Raw genomic sequence first — 18,729 nt, forward strand, 5'->3', positions numbered from 1 at the left:
CAGCCAGAATCCTTATTCCAGCCTGACCTACATTTTTCCTGCTCGGATCAGCCCAAGGAGCAAGAGCCACACAGGCACTTGGCAGCCACCGGGTTTATCCCAAAGAGCCCTGGCTCAGCCCCATCCCGCAGCTCTGCCTTCAGAGCCTGAGCTGAAGGAGTTGCTCTGTTTTCCCCCAAACAGGAAACCCTCTGCAGTCAGTACCACACCTTCAAACACAAACAAACAAATAAAGGCTGTTTTCCCCAGTTTTGTGCTCATTCCCAGCAGTTCACCTGTCACTGTTGACACGTCAGTCATGTCATTACTGTCAGACATAAGGAGTGTCTCATGTCTCAAAAAAAGATTAATGTATTTCTTTGTAAGTAGTCTGGTAAATTGCCTGGTTGAATCTGACATAATTCCCAAATTTCCAAATTTGCCTTCCCAGAGCGATCTGAGTGTAGAGATTCATGAAACAGCAGCCATACCTCCCAAACACCTCTCACTTAACAAGCCCCCGACAACTCTTCATCCTCCCTTTGGAAACGCTTTAAGTATAAAGGCCCCCGGGCAGCTCCATACCTGCTCCACGCCCTTCGCGACGGGCATCCTCACCCCCGAGCCACCTTCCCCGTCCGCAGCCGGCTCGCTCTCCCAGGGCAGCTTGTTTTTGCCTCTGCCGGCGCTCAGGACCCTCCTGGGGCTCGTTCCCCGCTGGGCACAGTGCCCGTGCGCGCTGCGGCTCCGGCTGCCCATCAGCAGCCACTCGGTGTCGGGGCCGGGCGGCGGGCAGGGCCCGCGGCAGCGGCCGGAGCAGGGCAGGGGCACTCCGTACTCCACGAGTCCCTGCTGGCCCAGCCGGGGCGGCGCGTTCCGGGCCAGCCGGGCCCGCACGGCCAGCGCCGCCCCCGCGCCGCCGGCCCGCAGCTCCAGGGCGTCCAGGGCGCGGAGCAGCGCGCCCGCGTTGCCGGGGCCCAGCGCCGAGGCCAGCGCGGCCATCGCCTCCATGGCGGCGTGCCGGACCCTGCGCTTGGCGTCCAGCAGCGCCGGCGCCAGCGCGGCCGCCAGCTGGGGCAGGTCCAGCTCGGCGGCGGGGAAGGCGAGCAGCGCGGCGATGCACGTATGGAGCAGCTCCTCGCGGAGCCGGGCGCTGCGGTGCCGCAGCAGCCGCTCCTGCAGCAGCAGCCGCAGCACGGGCCGCGGCCCGGCCGCCGCCATCAGGCGCAGCAGCAGCCGGGCGCCGTCCCGCCGCATGGCCGGCTGCGCGTCCCCCAGCGCCCGGGCGGCCGCGCACACCAGCGGGGCCAGCACGGCGGGGACGCGGCGGCCGAGGCGCAGCGCCAGCAGCCGGGTCACCTCCAGCGCGCCCCGCGCCACCGCGAAGTTGGGGTCGTGCAGCAGCGCGTCCAGCAGCGCGATCAGCCCCAGCAGCGCGGCGGCGGGAGCGGCGCCCAGCGCGGCCGGGCTGCAGCCCTCCACCGCCCGCCGCAGCTGCTCCACGGCCTGCGCGCGGCCCCGGTAGTCCCGCCGGTCCAGCAGCCGCGCGCGGAGCTCCGGCGGCACCAGCGGCAGCTCCGGCCCCAGCGGGGCGGCCGCGTCCTCGGTGCCCGGCCAGTCCTCAGCGGGGCTGGGGGGCTCCGTGTCTTCCTGCGGGCCGGAGGGCTCCGTGCCCGAACCGTTGTGAGCATAGCCGGGGGGCTCCGTGCCCGGCCCGTCCTCAGCGGGACCGGGGGGCTCCGTGTCCGAACCGTCGTGAATGGGGCCGGGGGCATCCGTGCCCGGACCGTTCAAAGCGGGGCCCGGGGGATCCGCGTCCGAACCGTTGTGAGCGGGGCCGGAGAGCTCCGTGCCCGGACCGTTGTGAGCGGGGCCGGGAGGCTCCGTGCCGTCCTCACGGTGCTGTGCGGAGCCGCCGCGCTCCCAGGCCCGGCCGCGGCCCCGCGGAGCGGCGGCTCCCGGCGGCGGCTCCGCCATGGCCCGAGGCCGCGGCCATGGGCGGCCCTCAGGCCCCGCCCGGCAACGCCGCCGTCGCCAGGGGGCGCCGCGTGCCGCGCCGGCGCGGGGCCGACCACGCCGCGGCGAGCGGGGGGGCACACGCGTACCTCCGCGACTTCTCCTCAGGCCGCTGCGGGCGGGACGGGGCGCGGACGCGGTAGCGGAGAAACCGAGAGCAGCGTCGCTCGAGCGGCGGGGATGGGGTGAAGCAAAACCGGCGGGGAAGCGAAAGCGCGGGGTGCCCCCCGCGCGGTGCGCTCTGTGGTAGCGCCCGGGGGCCGGCGGGTGTGGGTGTGTGCGGCGGCGCGGCCGTTGATTGGCGGGGCGCGCGGGGCGGGGCGGCCGGAAGTGACGGACGGGCGGTGGCGGAGCGGCGGAACGAGGCGGCGGCGGCGCGGCCGGGCCGGGCCTGGGGCACCCCGGCACAGGTGGGAGCGGGGCCGGCGCTGCACGGCCGGGACACGGCGGGGACGCTGCCGCGGGGTGGCCGTGAGGGGGGCCGTGCGTCCCCGGGCGGGGTGCGAGTACGGCGGGAGCGGCTGCGTGGGGGGCCCGCCCGGCACGGGGAGAGTGGCGGAGCCGCGGGGACCGGGAGCGCTGTGGGCTGGGAGGGACCGTGGGCAGGGACACCGAGAGCCCGGAGTGCTCCGGGACCTGGAGCGGTGTGGGCTGGGAGGAGCCTGGGCGTGCTCCGGGACCCTGTGCAGGGACACCGGGAGCCCAGCGCGCTCCGGGACCTGCTGAGAACGGAGCCGGGGCACCGAAGGGACCCTGTGCAGGGACACCGGGACCCAGCTTGCTCCGAGCCCCGGCCGAGAGTGGAGCCGGGGCACCGGGATGAGCACCGGGCAGAGCAGCAGTTCCAGAAGCAGGGAGTCTCTGCTGTGTTTGTCTCTCTTCCCCCGGGTGTTGCAGCCGCGCTCAGCCCGGCTCAGGCTCTCTGACCGTCGCAGATCCAGCCCAGCCCCGTCCCTGGCGGTCCCAAACCTGCGCTCGGGACAGGGCAGGGCACGCAGCTCCTGTGCTGCTCCCCAGCACACCCACAGCCCGGCTCCGGTGTTCCCTGGTTCCTCTCTTTGTGTCCAGTCCCTGTGCACACCCACAGCCCCCCTCAGGTGTTCCCCGTGTTCCTCTCTTTGTGTCCAGCCCCTGTGCACACCCACAGCCCCCCTCAGGTGTTCCCCGTGTTCCTCTCTTTGTGTCCAGTCCCTGTGCACACCCACAGCCCCGGCTCAGGTGTTCCCTGGTTCCCCTCTTTGTGTCCAGCCCCTGTGCACACCCACAGCCCCCCTCAGGTGTTCCCTGGTTCCTCTCTTTGTTTCCAGCCCCAGCACACCCACAGCCCCCCTCAGGTGTTCCCTGGTTCCCCTCTTTGTGTCCAGCCCCTGTGCACACCCACAGCCCCCCTCAGGTGTTCCCTGGTTCCTCTCTTTGTTTCCAGCCCCAGCACACCCACATCCCCCCTCAGGTGTTCCCTGGTTCCCCTCTTTGTGTCCAGCCCCTGCTGCGGTTGAGATAAGCTTTAGCCACGGGCTGGGAGGATCTGAGAGCCCGGAGCCGTTTGGTGTCCTGAGCACGGGTCGCTGGGCTGGGATGCAATTCCAGGGCTGCTTCATGCTCCCGCTGCTGATTTATTGCTAAAAAGTAAAATTAATAACAGCAAATCCATTATATGGGTGAGCCTGGCCATGCAGAGGGGTGAAGGGTTCTACCAGAGTGGTACAGGAAGTTTTATTGGTGCAGCATACCTTAAATGTGGTTATTTATAGGTGTTCTGGCAGGTTTTGCATCTGAACTGGGACCACTCCTTTTTCCATGTGGTGGTGCCTTGTGTTTCCTGATTTTTGTGTGTTTGTATGATCAAACCAGGAACTGAACACAAATGGGAAGTACATTCTTTTAGCTCCTGGACAGGTTTTTTATGATTTTAAATTTTTTAATTTTTCCATGGATAATTTGTGCTGCAAAATTTTGGTAGGGAAAACGTTGTCTTTTGCAGATGCACTTAAATGAGTTTTTTTCAGTTATTTTTCCAGTGAAGAGTGATAATAGGAGAGCTTATTTATCTCTTGGTGGGTAAGAGCTTCTTCAGCCCCTTCCCTGTCACTGCTATTGTATTCTGCATTTAAACGTTGGCAACCCATTTGATTATTTCCAATTAAGCACTTTTAAGTGGGCTCACCTGCAAGTGAGGTGTCATTTAAGGAGCTGTGCAGATGATGAACTTATTATGAAGATAAAAGAAGCGAGATCTTGCAGGGATCATTTAGCAAATCAAAAGCTGCTCTGCTCAGGAGTGGGGGGTTGTTCCCTGCAGAACAATGGGATTGTGGCCCAGGATCCTGACACATCCTTACCCTCCACCTCTCGGCAGAGCAGGGCTGGGGGCTGAACAAAGAGCTGCTGCACCCTGGCAGTGCTCAGGGAGCTGGAATTAGGTGCCTCCAATTAGGGCAGGAACCCGGGGGCTCCGGTGTCACGATGTGCACGGGACGTGTGGGAGTGAGGATTCTGCTCTCCTGCAGCTCCTGGGGAGCGTGGGCAGCTGCCAGGGCTGGGGAGTGCTGAGAGTTCCAGGTGCTCAGCCTGTCCCTGCTCACCTGGGGAGTGCTGAGAGTTCCAGGTGCTCACCTGGGCAGCATGGGGCAGCTGCCAGTGCTGGGAATTGTTGAGAATTCCAGGTGCTCAGCCTGTCCCTGCTCAGCTGGGGAGTGCTGGGAGTTCCAGGTGCTCACCTGGGCAGCATGGGGCAGCTGCCAGGGCTGGGGAGTGCTGAGAGTTCCAGGTGCTCAGCCCATCCCTGCTCACCTGGGGAGTGCTGAGAGTTCCAGGTGCTCAGTCTGGCCCTGCTCACCTGGGGAGTGCTGAGAGTTCCAGGTGCTCAGCCTGGCCCTGCTCACCCGGGGAGTGCTGAGAATTCCAGGTGCTCAGCCTGGCCCTGCTCACCTGGGGAGTGCTGAGAGTTCCAGGTGCTCAGTCTGACCCTGCTCACCTGGGGAGTGCTGAGAATTCCAGGTGCTCAGCCTGGCCCTGCTCACCCGGGGAGTGCTGAGAGTTCCAGGTGCTCAGCCTGGCCCTGCTCACCTGGGGAGTGCTGAGAATTCCAGGTGCTCAGCCTGGCCCTGCTCACCTGGGGAGTGCTGAGAGTTCCAGGTGCTCAGCCTGGCCCTGCTCACCTGGGGAGTGCTGAGAGTTCCAGGTGCTCAGCCTGTCCCTGCTCACCTGGGCAGCTCTGAGCCCTCCAGAGGCCGAGCCCATCCCAGCAGGGATTTCCTGGCACGGTGGGAGCCACAGGGTGAGGTGAGGTGGGGATCTCCCCTTTCTCCTATGCTCCTCTGTGCTTCCACAGCGCAGGAATCTGCTCCAGCCCCACTGGCTCTGTGGGGGTGGCTGGCAGGGGGAATGGGGAGCTGCTCCCTGCCAGAGACAGGCACAGCAGGACTGGGCTGCTCCCCAGGAGCACTGAGCAGGCAGGGAGCTGAACAAAAGGAGTTTAGTGCAGGAATTAAACTGCACAAAAGGAGTTTAAGAACTTCTAAAACTTCATCTCAAATAAGCCAGTTGTTTTCTTTAGTTATCTGCGTTTGTTTCTGTTTCAGCCGCTGTTCAGTTCTCTCAAACCCTTGATGTAGACTCACAGAGTATCCTGAGTGGGAAGGGATCCACAGGGATCTTCAGTCCAGCTCCTGGCCCTGCACAATCAAATCATATTTTACTCCAGAACAAAACAAAGTGATGGTTGTGGGTTTTTTTAATTGAGAGTTGAATCTAGCATAGACTATTAATGAACATTTGAAGTCCTGGATTTAACTTGCATGAAAAAGTGCAGCAAGTAAGGGTTGAAAGGGGAACTGGGGACTTTATTAGACAGCAAAACACCTTTTACCTGTTGTGTGTGCCAAACCGTGAGGTGACAGCTGTGACTGTGTTTGCCCCAGATGGACGGGTCGTCCCCGCCGTTCCTGCTGGCCAAGCTGACCCCGCTGCACTCGGAGCAGCTGCTGCAGGGCCTGAACCTGCTGCGGCAGCACCAGGAGCTCTGTGACGTGGTGCTGCGCGCCGGCGAGGCCAAGATCCACGCGCACAAGGCCGTGCTGGCCAGCATCAGCCCCTACTTCAAGGCCATGTTCACCGGGAACCTGTCGGAGAAGGAGAACGCCGAGGTGGAGTTCCAGTGCGTGGACGAGGCGGCGCTGCAGGCCATCGTGGAGTACGCCTACACCGGCACCGTCTTCATCTCGCAGGACACCGTGGAGTCGCTGCTGCCCGCCGCCAACCTGCTGCAGGTCTGTTGTGCTGCCGTGGAACGGCCTGTCTCAGTGTGCCAGGTCCTTCCCCAGCTGTGCCAACAGCCCGTTCCTTCCCCTCCCTGGCCCCCTTGCTGAGAGCTGTCCGTCAGTCTTGGCATCCCAGCAAGGGCACCGAGTGATTGGCTGTGACGGGGTCACAGGGGTCTGAGGATGAGGGAAGAGACAGAGATCTGACTCCATGTTACAGAAGGCTTGATTTATTATTTAATGATATATATTACCTTAAAACTGTACTAAAAAGAATGGAAGACAAGGTTTCATCTCAGAAGGCTAGCTAAGGTAAGAATAGCAAGGAAAGAGTGATAACAAAGGCATTTGCCTCAGACTCTCTGTCCGAGTCAGCTCTGCTGTGATTGGCCATGAATTAGAAACAACCCCATGAGACCAATCCCAGATGCACCTGTTGCATTCCACAGCAGCAGATAACCATTGTTTACATTTTGTTCCTGAGGTCTCCCAGCTTCTCAGAAGGAAAAATCCTAAGAAAGGATTTTTAATGAAAAGATATCTGCGACAATTGGCAGAGTTCAAAAGATGCCTCTCAACCCTGGGGACATTGGGCCATCCAGGTGTCATTTGTCCCCTGAGACTTCCTCCCCTTACCTGGTTGGTGGGATCCCTACCGCTTCCTTCCCCTCTCCCTGGGGTTAAAAGACACAGCAGCCATGCAGTTTAGTGTTCTGTTGGAGCTGTTGCTGCATTCAGAGGCCTGTGTGCCAGGAATAAAGCTCTGGATCAAACCCTCCAGCAGAACCCGACTCCTTTTTCCTTCACCTCGCCTTAAAGCTTCTCCACCAGAGGTAAAGCTGAGCTCCTGCATGCCTGGCCTTGTCCCAAGCGCCAGCTGCAGCACCCAGCCAGCCAGAGGTGTCTGTGGGTGACACACCACACACCCAGCCAGCCAGAGGTGTCTGTGGGGTGACACACCACACACCCAGCCAGCCAGAGGTGTCTGTGGGGTGAAACCACCCCAGCTGCCACCTTTGGTCCAGCAGCAAGGCCAGACGAGCCCAGGCATGGCACTATTGGTATTTAATTCCAATACAGGTGAAGCTGGTGGTCAAGGAGTGCTGCGCCTTCCTGGAGAGCCAGCTGGACCCCGGCAACTGCATCGGCATCTCGCGCTTCGCCGAGACCTACGGCTGCCGCGAGCTCTACCTGGCCGCCAGCAAGTTCATCTGCCAGAACTTCGAGGACGTGTGCCAGACCGAGGAGTTCCTGGAGCTGACGCACTCGGAGCTGGACGAGATCGTGTCCAACGACTGCCTGAACGTGCTGACGGAGGAGACGGTGTTCTACGCCCTGGAGGCCTGGATCAAGTACGACGTGCAGGAGCGCCAGAAGTACCTGGCGCAGCTGCTGCACTGCGTGCGCCTGCCCCTGCTCAGCGTCAAGTTCCTCACGCGCCTCTACGAGGCCAACCACCTGATCCGGGACGACCACACCTGCAAGCACCTGCTCAACGAGGCCCTCAAGTACCACTTCATGCCCGAGCACAGACTGTCCCACCAGACCGTGCTGCTGACGCGGCCCCGCTGCGCGCCCAAGGTGCTCTGTGCCGTGGGGGGCAAGGCCGGCCTCTTCGCCTGCCTGGAGAGGTGAGGAGCGGCTCTGGGCACTGCCTGGCACCCCTGGCAGGGCACTCTGGGAGCTGGGATCCCCATCTCTGGGGTTGGAAGGGATCTGGGAATGCCACCAGGGTTTGCGGGGTGGGGTTGTTCTTTTCCTCCATAAAAACTCTTCAGCAGGTTTCCTTTTTTCTAACAAGGATGAGCCTCGAGTTCCTCCACAGAAGCTCTTCAGCAGGTTGACTTTCAAGTCTCTCCATAAAAACTCTTCAGAAGGTTTTCTTATTTTTTTAACCACCATGAACCCCAAGTTCTTCCATAAAAATTGTGCAGCAGGTTTTTTTTTTTTTAACAAGGATGAGCCCCAAGTTTCTCCATAAAAACTCTTCAGCAGATTTTATTTAACAAGGATGAGCCCTAATTTTTCCATAGAAACTCCAGCAGGTTTTCTTTTTTTTTTTTCTAACAAGGACGAGCCCCAAGTTGCTCCATTAAAATCTCCAGCAGTTTTTTTTAACAAGGATGAACCCAAAGTTTCTGCACAAAAACTCTTCAGCAGGTCTTTTTAACAGGGATGAGCCCCAGGGTCTTTTTTCTCCATAAAAACTCTTCAGCAGGTTTTCCTTTTTTAACAGGGATGAGCCCCAAGTTCCTCCACAAAAACTCTCCAGCAGGCTTTTTTAACAAGGATGAACCCAAAATTTCTCCATAGAAACTGTGCAGCAGGTTTTCTTTTTTTTTTTTTTAACAGGGATGAGCCCCAAGTTCCTTCATAGAAACTCTTCATCAGGTTTTCTATTTTTAACCAGCATGAGACCCAAATTCGTCCATAAAACTCTCCAGCAGGTTTTTTTTTTTTTTAACAGGGATGAGCCCAAGTTCCTCCATAGAAACTCTCCAGCAGGTTTCTCTTTTTTTAACCAGCACGAGCCCCAAGTTCTTCCATAAAAACTCTTCAGCAGATTTTATTAACAAGGATGAGCCCCAAGTTCTTCCATAAAAATTCTTCAGCGGGTTTTTTCAACCAGCATGAGTCCCAAGTTTCTCCATAAAAACTCTCCAGCATGTTTTCTTTTTTTTTAACAAGGATGAACCCAAAATTTCTCCATAAAGAACTGTTCAGCAGGTTTTCTAACTAGAATGAGCCCCAAGTTTCTCCATTAAAACTCTCCAGCAGGTTTTTTTTTAACCAGCATGAGCCCCAAGTTCTTCCATAAAAACTCTTCAGCAGTTTTTTTTTAGCAAGGATGAGCCCCAAGTTCTTCTGTAAAAACTCCCCAGCAGGCTTCCTGTTTTTTTAACAAGAATGAGACCCAAGTTGCTCCACAAAAACTCTTCAGCAGTTTTTTTTAACAAGGATTATCCCCAACTTCAAAATGCTTTTTTAAATTTCATTAATAATTTGCAGTGTTAGGGGTTTTGTTTGTGCCAGACATTTGTTTGTGCAAACAAAAAAGCTCTGGAATAATTTTCATTCTGTTGATTGAGTTAATAAGGTTAATTAAGTCTGCACAGTTCTTATTTTTCCTTCCAGGTATTTTCATTTTACTTAATTTTCCCTCTGATTTGTTATTATTACAAACAAATCATAAAAATTACCTTGCTGTCTGACAAATGTGCTTCCTGATAATTCAAAATTGGAATTAAAATAGAATTAATCAGAGCAGAGTGAAGGAGCAGAAAGGAGGCTCAGGGAGGCTTTTCCCCACAGCTCCTGCCAGGAGGGCACAGCCGGGGGGTCGGGCTCTGCTCCAGGGAACAGGGACAGGAGCAGAGGGAACGGCCTCAGGCTGGACACAGCAGCAATTTCCCCACGGAAAATTGTACCTGGGAGTTACAGCTTGGGGCTCATTTTGATAAGATTTTGATAAGATTTTTGGGCTGATTTTGATGAAATATCCAATCTAATCTGAACGTATGTCAGTAATGCCAGGGAGGGTTTCACTCCAGGTTTTCCATTGTTGATCCTGGGATGTGATTTAGGACAAAAGTTCCTCTCTGGAAGCAGGAATTGTCTCCCCAGCAGCTGTCCTGTGTTATTTAGTGGCTGCCACGCCTGAATTTTGGGAATGAATGGTTGGATTTCTCCATCTAGAAGAGAGGGACAGATCTGAGCTCTGCCTCTGTCTGTTCTGAGGGATTACAGGATATTTGCAGGAGGAATTGTTTAAAGGAAAAATGGAAGTGGCTGCCCAGGGAGGGTTGGAGTGCCCATCCCTGCAGGTGGCACTGAGAGCTCTGGGCTGGGCACAGGGTGGGCATTGGCACAGCTGGGACTCTGATCTCGGAGCTCTTTTCCAGCCTCGGGACGCTGGGGTTCTGTGAAGGAGTTCTGGATCATGGTGTGACCCTGGCTTTAATCCCAGCTGTGGGCAGGCGTCTGTGCAGGCAGGAACAGTGGCTGCCCCTCCTTCACTGCGTCCCACAATGAACCTCCTCAGTTCCTGGAGAGTCCCTGAGGCTCCTCCTGAGCAGAAGGAACAAAAGAGGGAGAAAAACAACTTTATGTCCCAGGCTGGTGTGGCTGGGTGTGCTCAGAACATGGGATTAGCGTTCCCAGAGCTGCTGGTTGAACTGTGTGTGGGCTGTTCCTATACAAATATCCATTTGTACTTGCACTGACAGAGCTTTGATGTTCAGTGTGCCTGAGCAGCCCCAGGAGTGTTCCTGTGCCCAGGCAGGCTGCCTGGACTGGTTCCACAGCTGGGTTCTGGAGCACTTTCTGGCATCTGCTTTGCTGGGACAGTTCTGTGCTTGCAGGGAGAGGCACTTGTGAAAACCTGGCCAGAGCTGGGTGTGCTTTTCCCTGGGTTCAGAGGTACCAAAGTCATTTCAAGTTGATTTTCCCAGTGATAGTCACTGATATTAAGCCAGATGGGTTTATAGACTTAAAAAATAAAGGGACTTTTGTTCTTCATAAAAAAAAAAATGTTTGAGTGACTAAAGTCATTCTCTGATATTCTTCAGCTCTGCTTCTTTCCCACCTTCTTCAGTGACTATAAAAATGTAGCCTTCCAGTATAATTTGGATTATTTTCAAATTTTTGGTGCTTCATAATAACAAAATCACTTAGAATACATTTAATCTCTGTTCTCTCAGCAGGTCCTGTTTCAGGCTCTTACTGCCTGCCGCCTCTCCAGGGGCCTCACGCTCCTGTATGGTTTTTGAACAGATCATGTTTCCTCTGAACCAGATAACCTCTTAATTATTTAGCTAAATTATTAATTAAACTATTCAGGTAGATTGGCCAGACTTTATATGGGGCAAACTAGACCCTGAGTGTACTCACACTGAGTATAATTAAAAGAAAATGGTATTTTAAGGTTGAGCTTTAAGGTTGAGCTTTAAGGTTTAGCTTGAGGGTTGAGCTTTAAGGTTTAGGGTTTAGCTTTAAGGTATAGGGTTTAGCCTTAGATTTAAGGTTTAAAATGCTGTTTAAAAGAAATAAGCTGTTTTAAAGATGTATTTTTCAGGGTAGTTTGTGCTACGTGGACACTTTGTTTAAATTACAGAGTGCACATAAAATCCACATTTATAAAGTGCTAGCTGTAGTTTCTAAATGTACATTTGTAAATGCAGATGCGTGCTCCCCTCTCTGTAATTTGCTTTTCTCTCTCCCGTTTGTGTGGCTGGTTAGGTTTGTTTTTGGTGTGTTTTCCCCTCCCTTTGGGGCACATTTTCAGCCATTCCAGTTCTCCCTCTGCTGACTGGCTGTGTGTTTGCCCTGCAGCATGGAGATGTATTTCCCCAGCTCTCTCTCTGCTGACTGGCTGTGTGTTTGCCCTGCAGCATGGAGATGTATTTCCCCAGCTCTCTCTCTGCTGACTGGCTGTGTGTTTGCCCTGCAGCATGGAGATGTATTTCCCCAGCTCTCCCTCTGCTGACTGGCTGTGTGTTTGCCCTGCAGCATGGAGATGTATTTCCCCAGCTCTCCCTCTGCTGACTGGCTGTGTGTTTGCCCTGCAGCATGGAGATGCATTTCCCCAGCTCTCTCTGCTGACTGGCTGTGCATTTGCAGCATGGAGATGTATTTCCCCAGCTCTCTCTCTGCTGACTGGCTGTGTGTTTGCCCTGCAGCATGGAGATGTATTTCCCCCAGCTCTCTCTCTGCTGACTGGCTGTGTGTTTGCAGCATGGAGATGTATTTCCCCAGCTCTCTCTCTGCTGACTGGCTGTGTGTTTGCCCTGCAGCATGGAGATGTATTTCCCCAGCTCTCTCTCTGCTGACTGGCTGTGTGTTTGCCCTGCAGCATGGAGATGTATTTCCCCAGCTCTCTCTCTGCTGACTGGCTGTGTGTTTGCAGCATGGAGATGTATTTCCCCAGCTCTCTCTCTGCTGACTGGCTGTGTGTTTGCCCTGCAGCATGGAGATGTATTTCCCCAGCTCTCTCTCTGCTGACTGGCTGTGTGTTTGCCCTGCAGCATGGAGATGTATTTCCCCAGCTCTCTCTCTGCTGACTGGCTGTGTGTTTGCCCTGCAGCATGGAGATGTATTTCCCCCAGAACGACTCGTGGATCGGGCTGGCCCCCCTGAGCATCCCCCGCTACGAGTTCGGGGTGTGCGTGCTGGAGCAGAAGATGTACGTGGTGGGGGGCATCGCCACCCACGTGTGCCAGGGCATCAGCTACAGGAAGCACGAGAGCTCCGTGGAGTGCTGGGACCCCGACACCAACACCTGGAGCTCCCTGGAGAGGATGTTCGAGAGCCGCAGCACGCTGGGCGTGGCCGTGCTGGCCGGCGAGCTCTACGCCCTGGGCGGCTACGACGGCCAGTCCTACCTCAGGAGCGTGGAGAAGTACGTGCCCAAGGGCAAGGAGTGGCAGCTGGTGGCACCCATGAGCAGGACACGGAGCTGCTTCGCTGCCGCCGTGCTGGACGGCATGATCTACGCCATCGGGGGCTACGGGCCTGCCCACATGAACAGGTATGGGCACCTGGGCATCACCAAACCCCACAGGCAGGCTCATTAATCCTTCCCTGCCCACATGAACAGGTATGGGCACCTGGGTACGCCTGGGCATCACCAAACCCCACAGGCAGGCTCATTAATCCTTCCCTGCCCACATGAACAGGTATGGGCACCTGGGCACACCTGGGCATCACCAAACCCCACAGGCAGCCTTTTAAATACTTCCCTGCCCTCACAAACAGGTACGGGCTGGGGCTGACCTGTGCCCACCTGGGCACCAGCAAACCCCACAGGCAGCCTTTTACATCGTTCCCCTGCCCACATGAACAGGTACGTGTTGGGATGACCCTGTGCCCACCTGGGCACCCAATTAAATAATCTCCAATGGATCCTGGGCCTCATTAATCCCTGTTCTGTCATACCAGTCCCATCAGTCAAAAGGGAAATCTTTATTTTTATTCCACTTTGTGTGTTCCACCTTATTTGGGCTCTTTTTTAGATCACCTAAAAGGTGATTTTACCAAAAAGATGAAAACAAAGACATGCCTGCACATTACTGAGCCTTGGAGCTCAAACCAGCAAAATCTGAGGGTGGCTGCTGAGCTTTACCACAAAAGCCCTGATTTGAGGTGAATTGGAGTCATCCCATGCTCAATACAACAAAATAAATACAAAACTCTGATGGGATCTTGAATTAGTGTTACTGCTCATAGCAGGATTGAGGATGGGCAGTTCTGCTCTGACTCCAGGGCTTGTTTCAGATCTTGCATTCCCAAGGAGTTTTCCTGGAACCACCAGCTCATTAACTCCTCTGTTCCCTGAGGATGTCCAGGGACATCCAGGTATCCAAAGGAATCATTGTCCATCATTCAAATGGGGACAAATCAGCTGAATGTCCCTCCAGGAAGCAGAATAATAAACTGCACGTGTAAGAGCTGAATAAAGAATGAAACCCTTGTTCCTAGGGAGGGACACAGGGATTGTTCAGCAGGGTGGCACCAGGTGTTGTGATTATGAATTGCATTGACTTTTTATACTTCAGGCTGAGTCAGGGAGGTTTAGCTTGGATATTAGGAAAAGGTTCTTCTTTTAGGAAAAGATTCTTCTTTCTATTAGAAATGGATCCTTGATCATTCTAACTCAGGGTGTTCCATATCCTGTGAATAATCCTGGTTTTATTTATGATTGGAGGGGTGAGTGCTGAGCCATGCCATGCAGCACCAGGCTCCTCCAAGCTCTGGCATTAAATCAAGCTCACACTGGGTAATGAAGCCCTTTTCCAAACTCTGCTGCTGATCTCCTCTTCCCTTTTTTCCTGCCCCTCTGTGCTTGGGCAGGAGCAGCTCTGAGCCATGAGTGTGTTAATGACTGACCATCTGTACAGTGATCAGAAATATTAATAACGACGAGAATTCATTTCCCTTTGATCCTGAAACCTCTCCTGCCCTCAGTGGTTTGATCAGCAGCCTCTTTTGAGCTTTTCCTGAGGAATATAAATACACTCTCCACATGCTTTTTCTCTCCGAATGTTATTTTCAGGCCAGCCTCCAGGTAATTTTGGATTTGCTTTGTAGCCACAGAAATACACTTCAGCTCTGCATTGTGTTCAGTTCCCCACAGCATTTTTGTTTTAATAGATTATTATATTATTTTAGTAGATAATGATATTATTTTACTAGATTATTATATTTTAATACATTTTTACTAGGTTATATTATTTTAATAGATTATTTTACTAGGTTATGATATTATTTTAATAGATTGTTATTTATGTGATATGCATTTTAAATTCTTATTTTAAAAAATCACACCAGACATGCTGAAGGAGCTCTCAGCTCTGAGGGACCTCTTGGTTTTAGGGTGTGACCTGAAGATCCAGGACAGTGAGGACATGGGAGAGGCTGAACCAGCTGCTGTGCCAGGGGGAAATATCACAGAGCCTTTTGGGATGGAAAAGTCTTTTAAGATGATTGAGCCCAACCTTTGACTGAATATATTATAAAAATAGGTTAAAACTGAATTTTGGCAACACTGTTGGGCTGCTTTGGTTGTGGAAGTGCCCTGGGGTGTGGCTGATGCTTCCCAGGTGATAACACAGTTTCTGGGTGCTGCTGTTGGGTTGTACCAAGCAACTGCAACGCTGAATTTTCCATCAACTCCAACCCTTTCTTCTGTGTTCCATTATTCCATATGTGTAGTAATTCTGGCAGAGCCAGCTGTGCCTGTGCCACTCCAGGACTGAATTCCCCAGATCCTGGGCTCACTGCTGTGCCTGTGCCACTCCAGGGGTGAACTCGTGGCTGTGTCTGTGTCACTCCAGGAATGAATCCCATCCCAGCTCCCTGGCTCACAGCTGTGCCTGTGCCACTCCAGGAGTGAATTCCCCAGATCCTGAGCTCAAAGTTGTGTCTGTGCCACCCCAGGAGGGAATCCCGTTCTCAGATCCTGGGCTCACAGCTGTGCCTGTGCCTGTGACCGTGTTCACAGGGGTGTTAGGATGAGGGAAGAGACGAGGATCTGACTCCATGTTTCAGAAGGCTGATTTATCATTTTATGATACATATTACATTAAAACTATACTAAAAGAATAGAAGAAAGGATTTCATCAGAAGGCTGGCTAAGAATAGAAAAGGAATGATAACAAAGGCTTGGGACTGACTGAGACAGTCTGGACTGTGATTGGCCACTAATTCTAAACACCCACATGAGACCAATCCCAGATGCACCTGTTGCATCCCACAGCAGCAGATAACCATTGTTTGCATTTTGTTCCTGAGGCCTCCCAGCTTCTCAGGAGGAAAGATCCTAAGGAAAGGATTTTCCATAAAATGTGTCTGTGACATGTGCCACTCCAGGAGTGAATTTCCCAGCTCCCAGTCTCACAGCTGTGTTTGCCTTGCAGCATGGAACGCTACGATCCGAGCAAGAACTCCTGGGAGACGGTGGCCTCCATGGCTGACAAACGGATAAACTTTGGGGTGGGGGTCATGCTGGGCTTCATCTTCGTGGTGGGGGGACACAACGGGGTGTCCCACCTGTCCAGCATCGAGAGGTACGACCCCCACCAGAACCAGTGGACGGTGTGCCGGCCCATGAAGGAGCCCAGGACAGGTGGGACATGGCAGGGATGAACCTCTGAGCTGGTAACACCTGCAGGGAGAGTGCCAGGGGCTCCATCTCTGAGTGAGGGTCACTCCAGCACTCTGTGAAAGGACCTGGATTTCTCCAAGTTCAGTTTATTAATGCTGAGCTGTGACAAAAATTATAGGAAGTAGTAATTCTACTCTACCTCCTGTTTTTTCAGGGATTTCAGCAGTGATGGGTAGCAGCAGTTTTGTGCTCACTGTTCTGTTGGGTGTGGAGATTCAGGGGTGCAGGGTTGTGGTGCAGCTCCCTGGGATAGGGACAGGGCTCAGGAAAAGCTGGGGCTGGGCCAGGGAGGGTCAGGCTGGATATCAGGGAAAGGTTCCACTATTCCAGAGGGTGCTGGCACTGCCCAGGCTGCCCAGGGAATGGGCACAGCCCCGAGGCTTCCAGGGATGCCCAGGGTGGGATTGTTGGGGGTCTGGGCAGGGATGGGGTTGGGATGAGCCCTGTGGGTCCCTTCAGCTCAGGACATTCCTGGGTTCTGTCCCACGGTCCCTGATGGGGCACTGGCACAGAGGGAGGTTTCATGGTAGGAAAAGGGATGAGAACAGCACAAAAGGAGTGTCAGACCCAAACAGAGAGAGCTCCTCATTCACAACCCTTTTCTTTAGCCAGAGGGGGCTCTGTGGGTGGCTCCGGGTGGGGACAGAGCCCGGTTCCCGCAGGGTTGGGTGCCGCAGGGTTGGGTGCAGCAGGGTTTGTTCCTGCAGGGTTTGGTGCCGCAGGGTTGGGTGCCGCAGGGTTGGGTGCCGCAGGGTTGGGTGCCGCAGGGTTGGGTGCAGCAGGGTTGGGTGCCGCAGGGTTTGGTGCCGCAGGGTTTGGTGCCGCAGGGTTTGGTGCCGCAGGGTTGGGTGCAGCAGGGTTGGGTGCAGCAGGGTTTGGTGCCGCAGGGTTTGGTGCCGCAGGGTTGGGTGCAGCAGGGTTTGGTGCCGCAGGGTTTGGTGCCGCAGGGTTGGGTGCAGCAGGGTTTGGTGCCGCAGGGTTTGGTGCAGCAGGGTTGGGTGCCGCAGGGTTGGGTGCCGCAGGGTTGGGTGCCGCAGGGTTTGATCCTGCAGGGTTGGGTGCCGCAGGGTTTGATCCTGCAGGGTTTGGTGCAGCAGGGTTTGATCCTGCAGGGTTGGGTGCCACAGGGTTTGATCCTGCAGGGTTTGGTGCAGCAGGGTTGGGTGCCGCAGGGTTTGATCCTGCAGGGTTGGGTGCAGCGGGGTTTGATCCTGCAGGGTTTGATGCGCAAGGTTTGACGCTCTCCTCTCTCCGCAGGCGTGGGCGCAGCAGTGATCGATAACCACCTGTACGTGGTGGGGGGACACTCGGGCTCCTCCTACCTGAACACGGTGCAGAGGTACGAGCCCATCTCGGACTCGTGGCTGGACTCGGCGGGGATGATGTACTGCCGCTGCAACTTCGGCCTCACGGCGCTCTGAGGCCGCTGCCCTCGCACGGGGCGGCCGGAGCTGAGCCCGGGGCCGCCAGGGAGCCGCTCCCGGGGCCCGGGCACCCTCCGGTACTGCGGGAGCACAGGGCCAGAGCTCCGTGTCCCGCTGCCTTTGGCACCCTGCTCGCGGCTGGGGTTCGGGAGAGAGCTGGCGTCCGTTGGGAATGCGCCCGTCCGGTTGGGAATGCGTCCATCCGACCCTTTCTAGAGCTCGTGTCCGTTCCTCCTGTGGAATGCGGAGTTCCCGAGCCGGGGGAGGCTGGGTGAGCGTGGGGGTGAGCGCAGGGGGGCTGAGCCCTGCCTGGCTGCACACCGGGAAAGCTCCAGGGGCTTTTCGTGACCGGTAACTCAAGGGCTGCCTTGTTTCTGTATCTCAAGGTTTGTACATAATAAATGCCATAGGATGTTGCCTGTACTCTCCTTTGTCACCTGCTTCCTGCTAGGAGGGCCGGGATGATCCTTGGAGACGTTTACCAGGCAAATTTATTGCCTCCTCGGGACGTTTTTGGATTTGACGGAGAGAATTTGCATTTTTAACTTTTCCTTTCTGTTTTCTGCTCGTGGAGAAACGAGTGCTAGATGAACTGACTTCATCCTGCTGTGTGCTTTCAGTTGGAATGTGAGGAGAAGTCACAGCAGCAGCATTCCTAGCATGATACCCAATAAATAAAACCTCCATCCCAGCCCATCCCATCCTCGCTCATGTCCGTGTTCCCCTTTTTCCAAGGACTGTGTGATTGCTTCCTCTGAGTGTTCCCATCTCACAATGGTGCTAAATGTAGGGGTACCCCCGAGGCTGTTCCTGATTTCGGTGCATAAAGCATGTTTGGATTGTTCCACTGGTTTGGTTTCTTCTTTGCTCCATCCCCCCGTGCCCCTGCAGCTCTGCAGTCTCACCCTTGTGGAATGAGCTCCTTGAGTATTTAGTGGGGGATTTCTGATTTATTGCTCCCATTCTCACAAACAGGGACACCCCAGCTCGGGTTCTTCAGGCAGTTCTGCCCTCACAGCAGTGCAGGGAGGTCAGACAGGGCTGATCCCAAACGTGTGTCCTGCTGAGGGGCAGCTCCTGGGGTTCACCCCAGTCCCACTGGTTAAGCACAGCCCTGAGCTCACTGAAAACTGGGCCAGAGAGAGAGAAAGTGATGCTGTGGGTTTAACCATCATTTAAAATGGAATTCAACTAATTTAGCGCATTTTGGGTTGTCTTCTGATCTCAGTTACCTTACGTTTCTGTGGTGGCTGCCCATTGCCAGGCATGGTACTAGGGATTTTTTTGCCTCCAGAGTTTCCTTTCCCTTTATTTTAACATGTTCGGTGATTGTTTTCCAAGCCCACACAGTGTTATTTTGAAAGGTGCAATAATATTTGAAGTAGCTGCT

At 54.9% G+C, this 18,729-nt stretch overlaps 2 protein-coding genes across 2 annotated transcripts in view; one reads left to right on the top strand and one right to left on the bottom strand.

The window, feature by feature from the left end:
- TOGARAM1 (TOG array regulator of axonemal microtubules 1) overlaps positions 1–1,971 on the bottom strand; it is a 35,368-nt gene extending 33,397 nt beyond the window's left edge. Inside the window, exon 1 of the mRNA XM_058807229.1 lies at positions 565–1,971. Coding sequence (XP_058663212.1) covers positions 565–1,956 — 1,392 coding nt within the window. The 5' untranslated portion in view covers positions 1,957–1,971. The remainder of the gene's footprint in view (positions 1–564) is intronic.
- Positions 1,972–2,333: 362 nt separating this feature from the next.
- On the top strand, positions 2,334–18,085 carry KLHL28 (kelch like family member 28). The gene is made up of 6 exons (XM_058807230.1): positions 2,334–2,405; positions 5,916–6,263; positions 7,335–7,885; positions 12,337–12,780; positions 15,668–15,876; positions 17,173–18,085. The coding sequence occupies exons 2-6, from the start codon at positions 5,916–5,918 to the stop codon at positions 17,334–17,336; spliced, it is 1,716 nt and encodes a 571-aa protein (XP_058663213.1). The 5' UTR covers positions 2,334–2,405; the 3' UTR covers positions 17,337–18,085.
- Positions 18,086–18,729: the final 644 nt, after the last annotated feature.

This window comes from Ammospiza caudacuta, chromosome 6 (genome assembly GCF_027887145.1).
Source record: "Ammospiza caudacuta isolate bAmmCau1 chromosome 6, bAmmCau1.pri, whole genome shotgun sequence".
Lineage (NCBI taxonomy): Eukaryota > Metazoa > Chordata > Aves > Passeriformes > Passerellidae > Ammospiza > Ammospiza caudacuta.

Coding starts and splice junctions, on each gene's coding strand:
- KLHL28 (XM_058807230.1), top strand. CDS start 5,916: ATGGACGGGTCGTCCCCGCCGTTCCTGCTGGCCAAGCTGACCCCGCTG. Junction 7,886..12,336: donor CTCTTCGCCTGCCTGGAGAG/GTGAGGAGCGGC, acceptor TTTGCCCTGCAG/CATGGAGATGTATTTCCCCC. Junction 12,781..15,667: donor GGGCCTGCCCACATGAACAG/GTATGGGCACCT, acceptor TTTGCCTTGCAG/CATGGAACGCTACGATCCGA.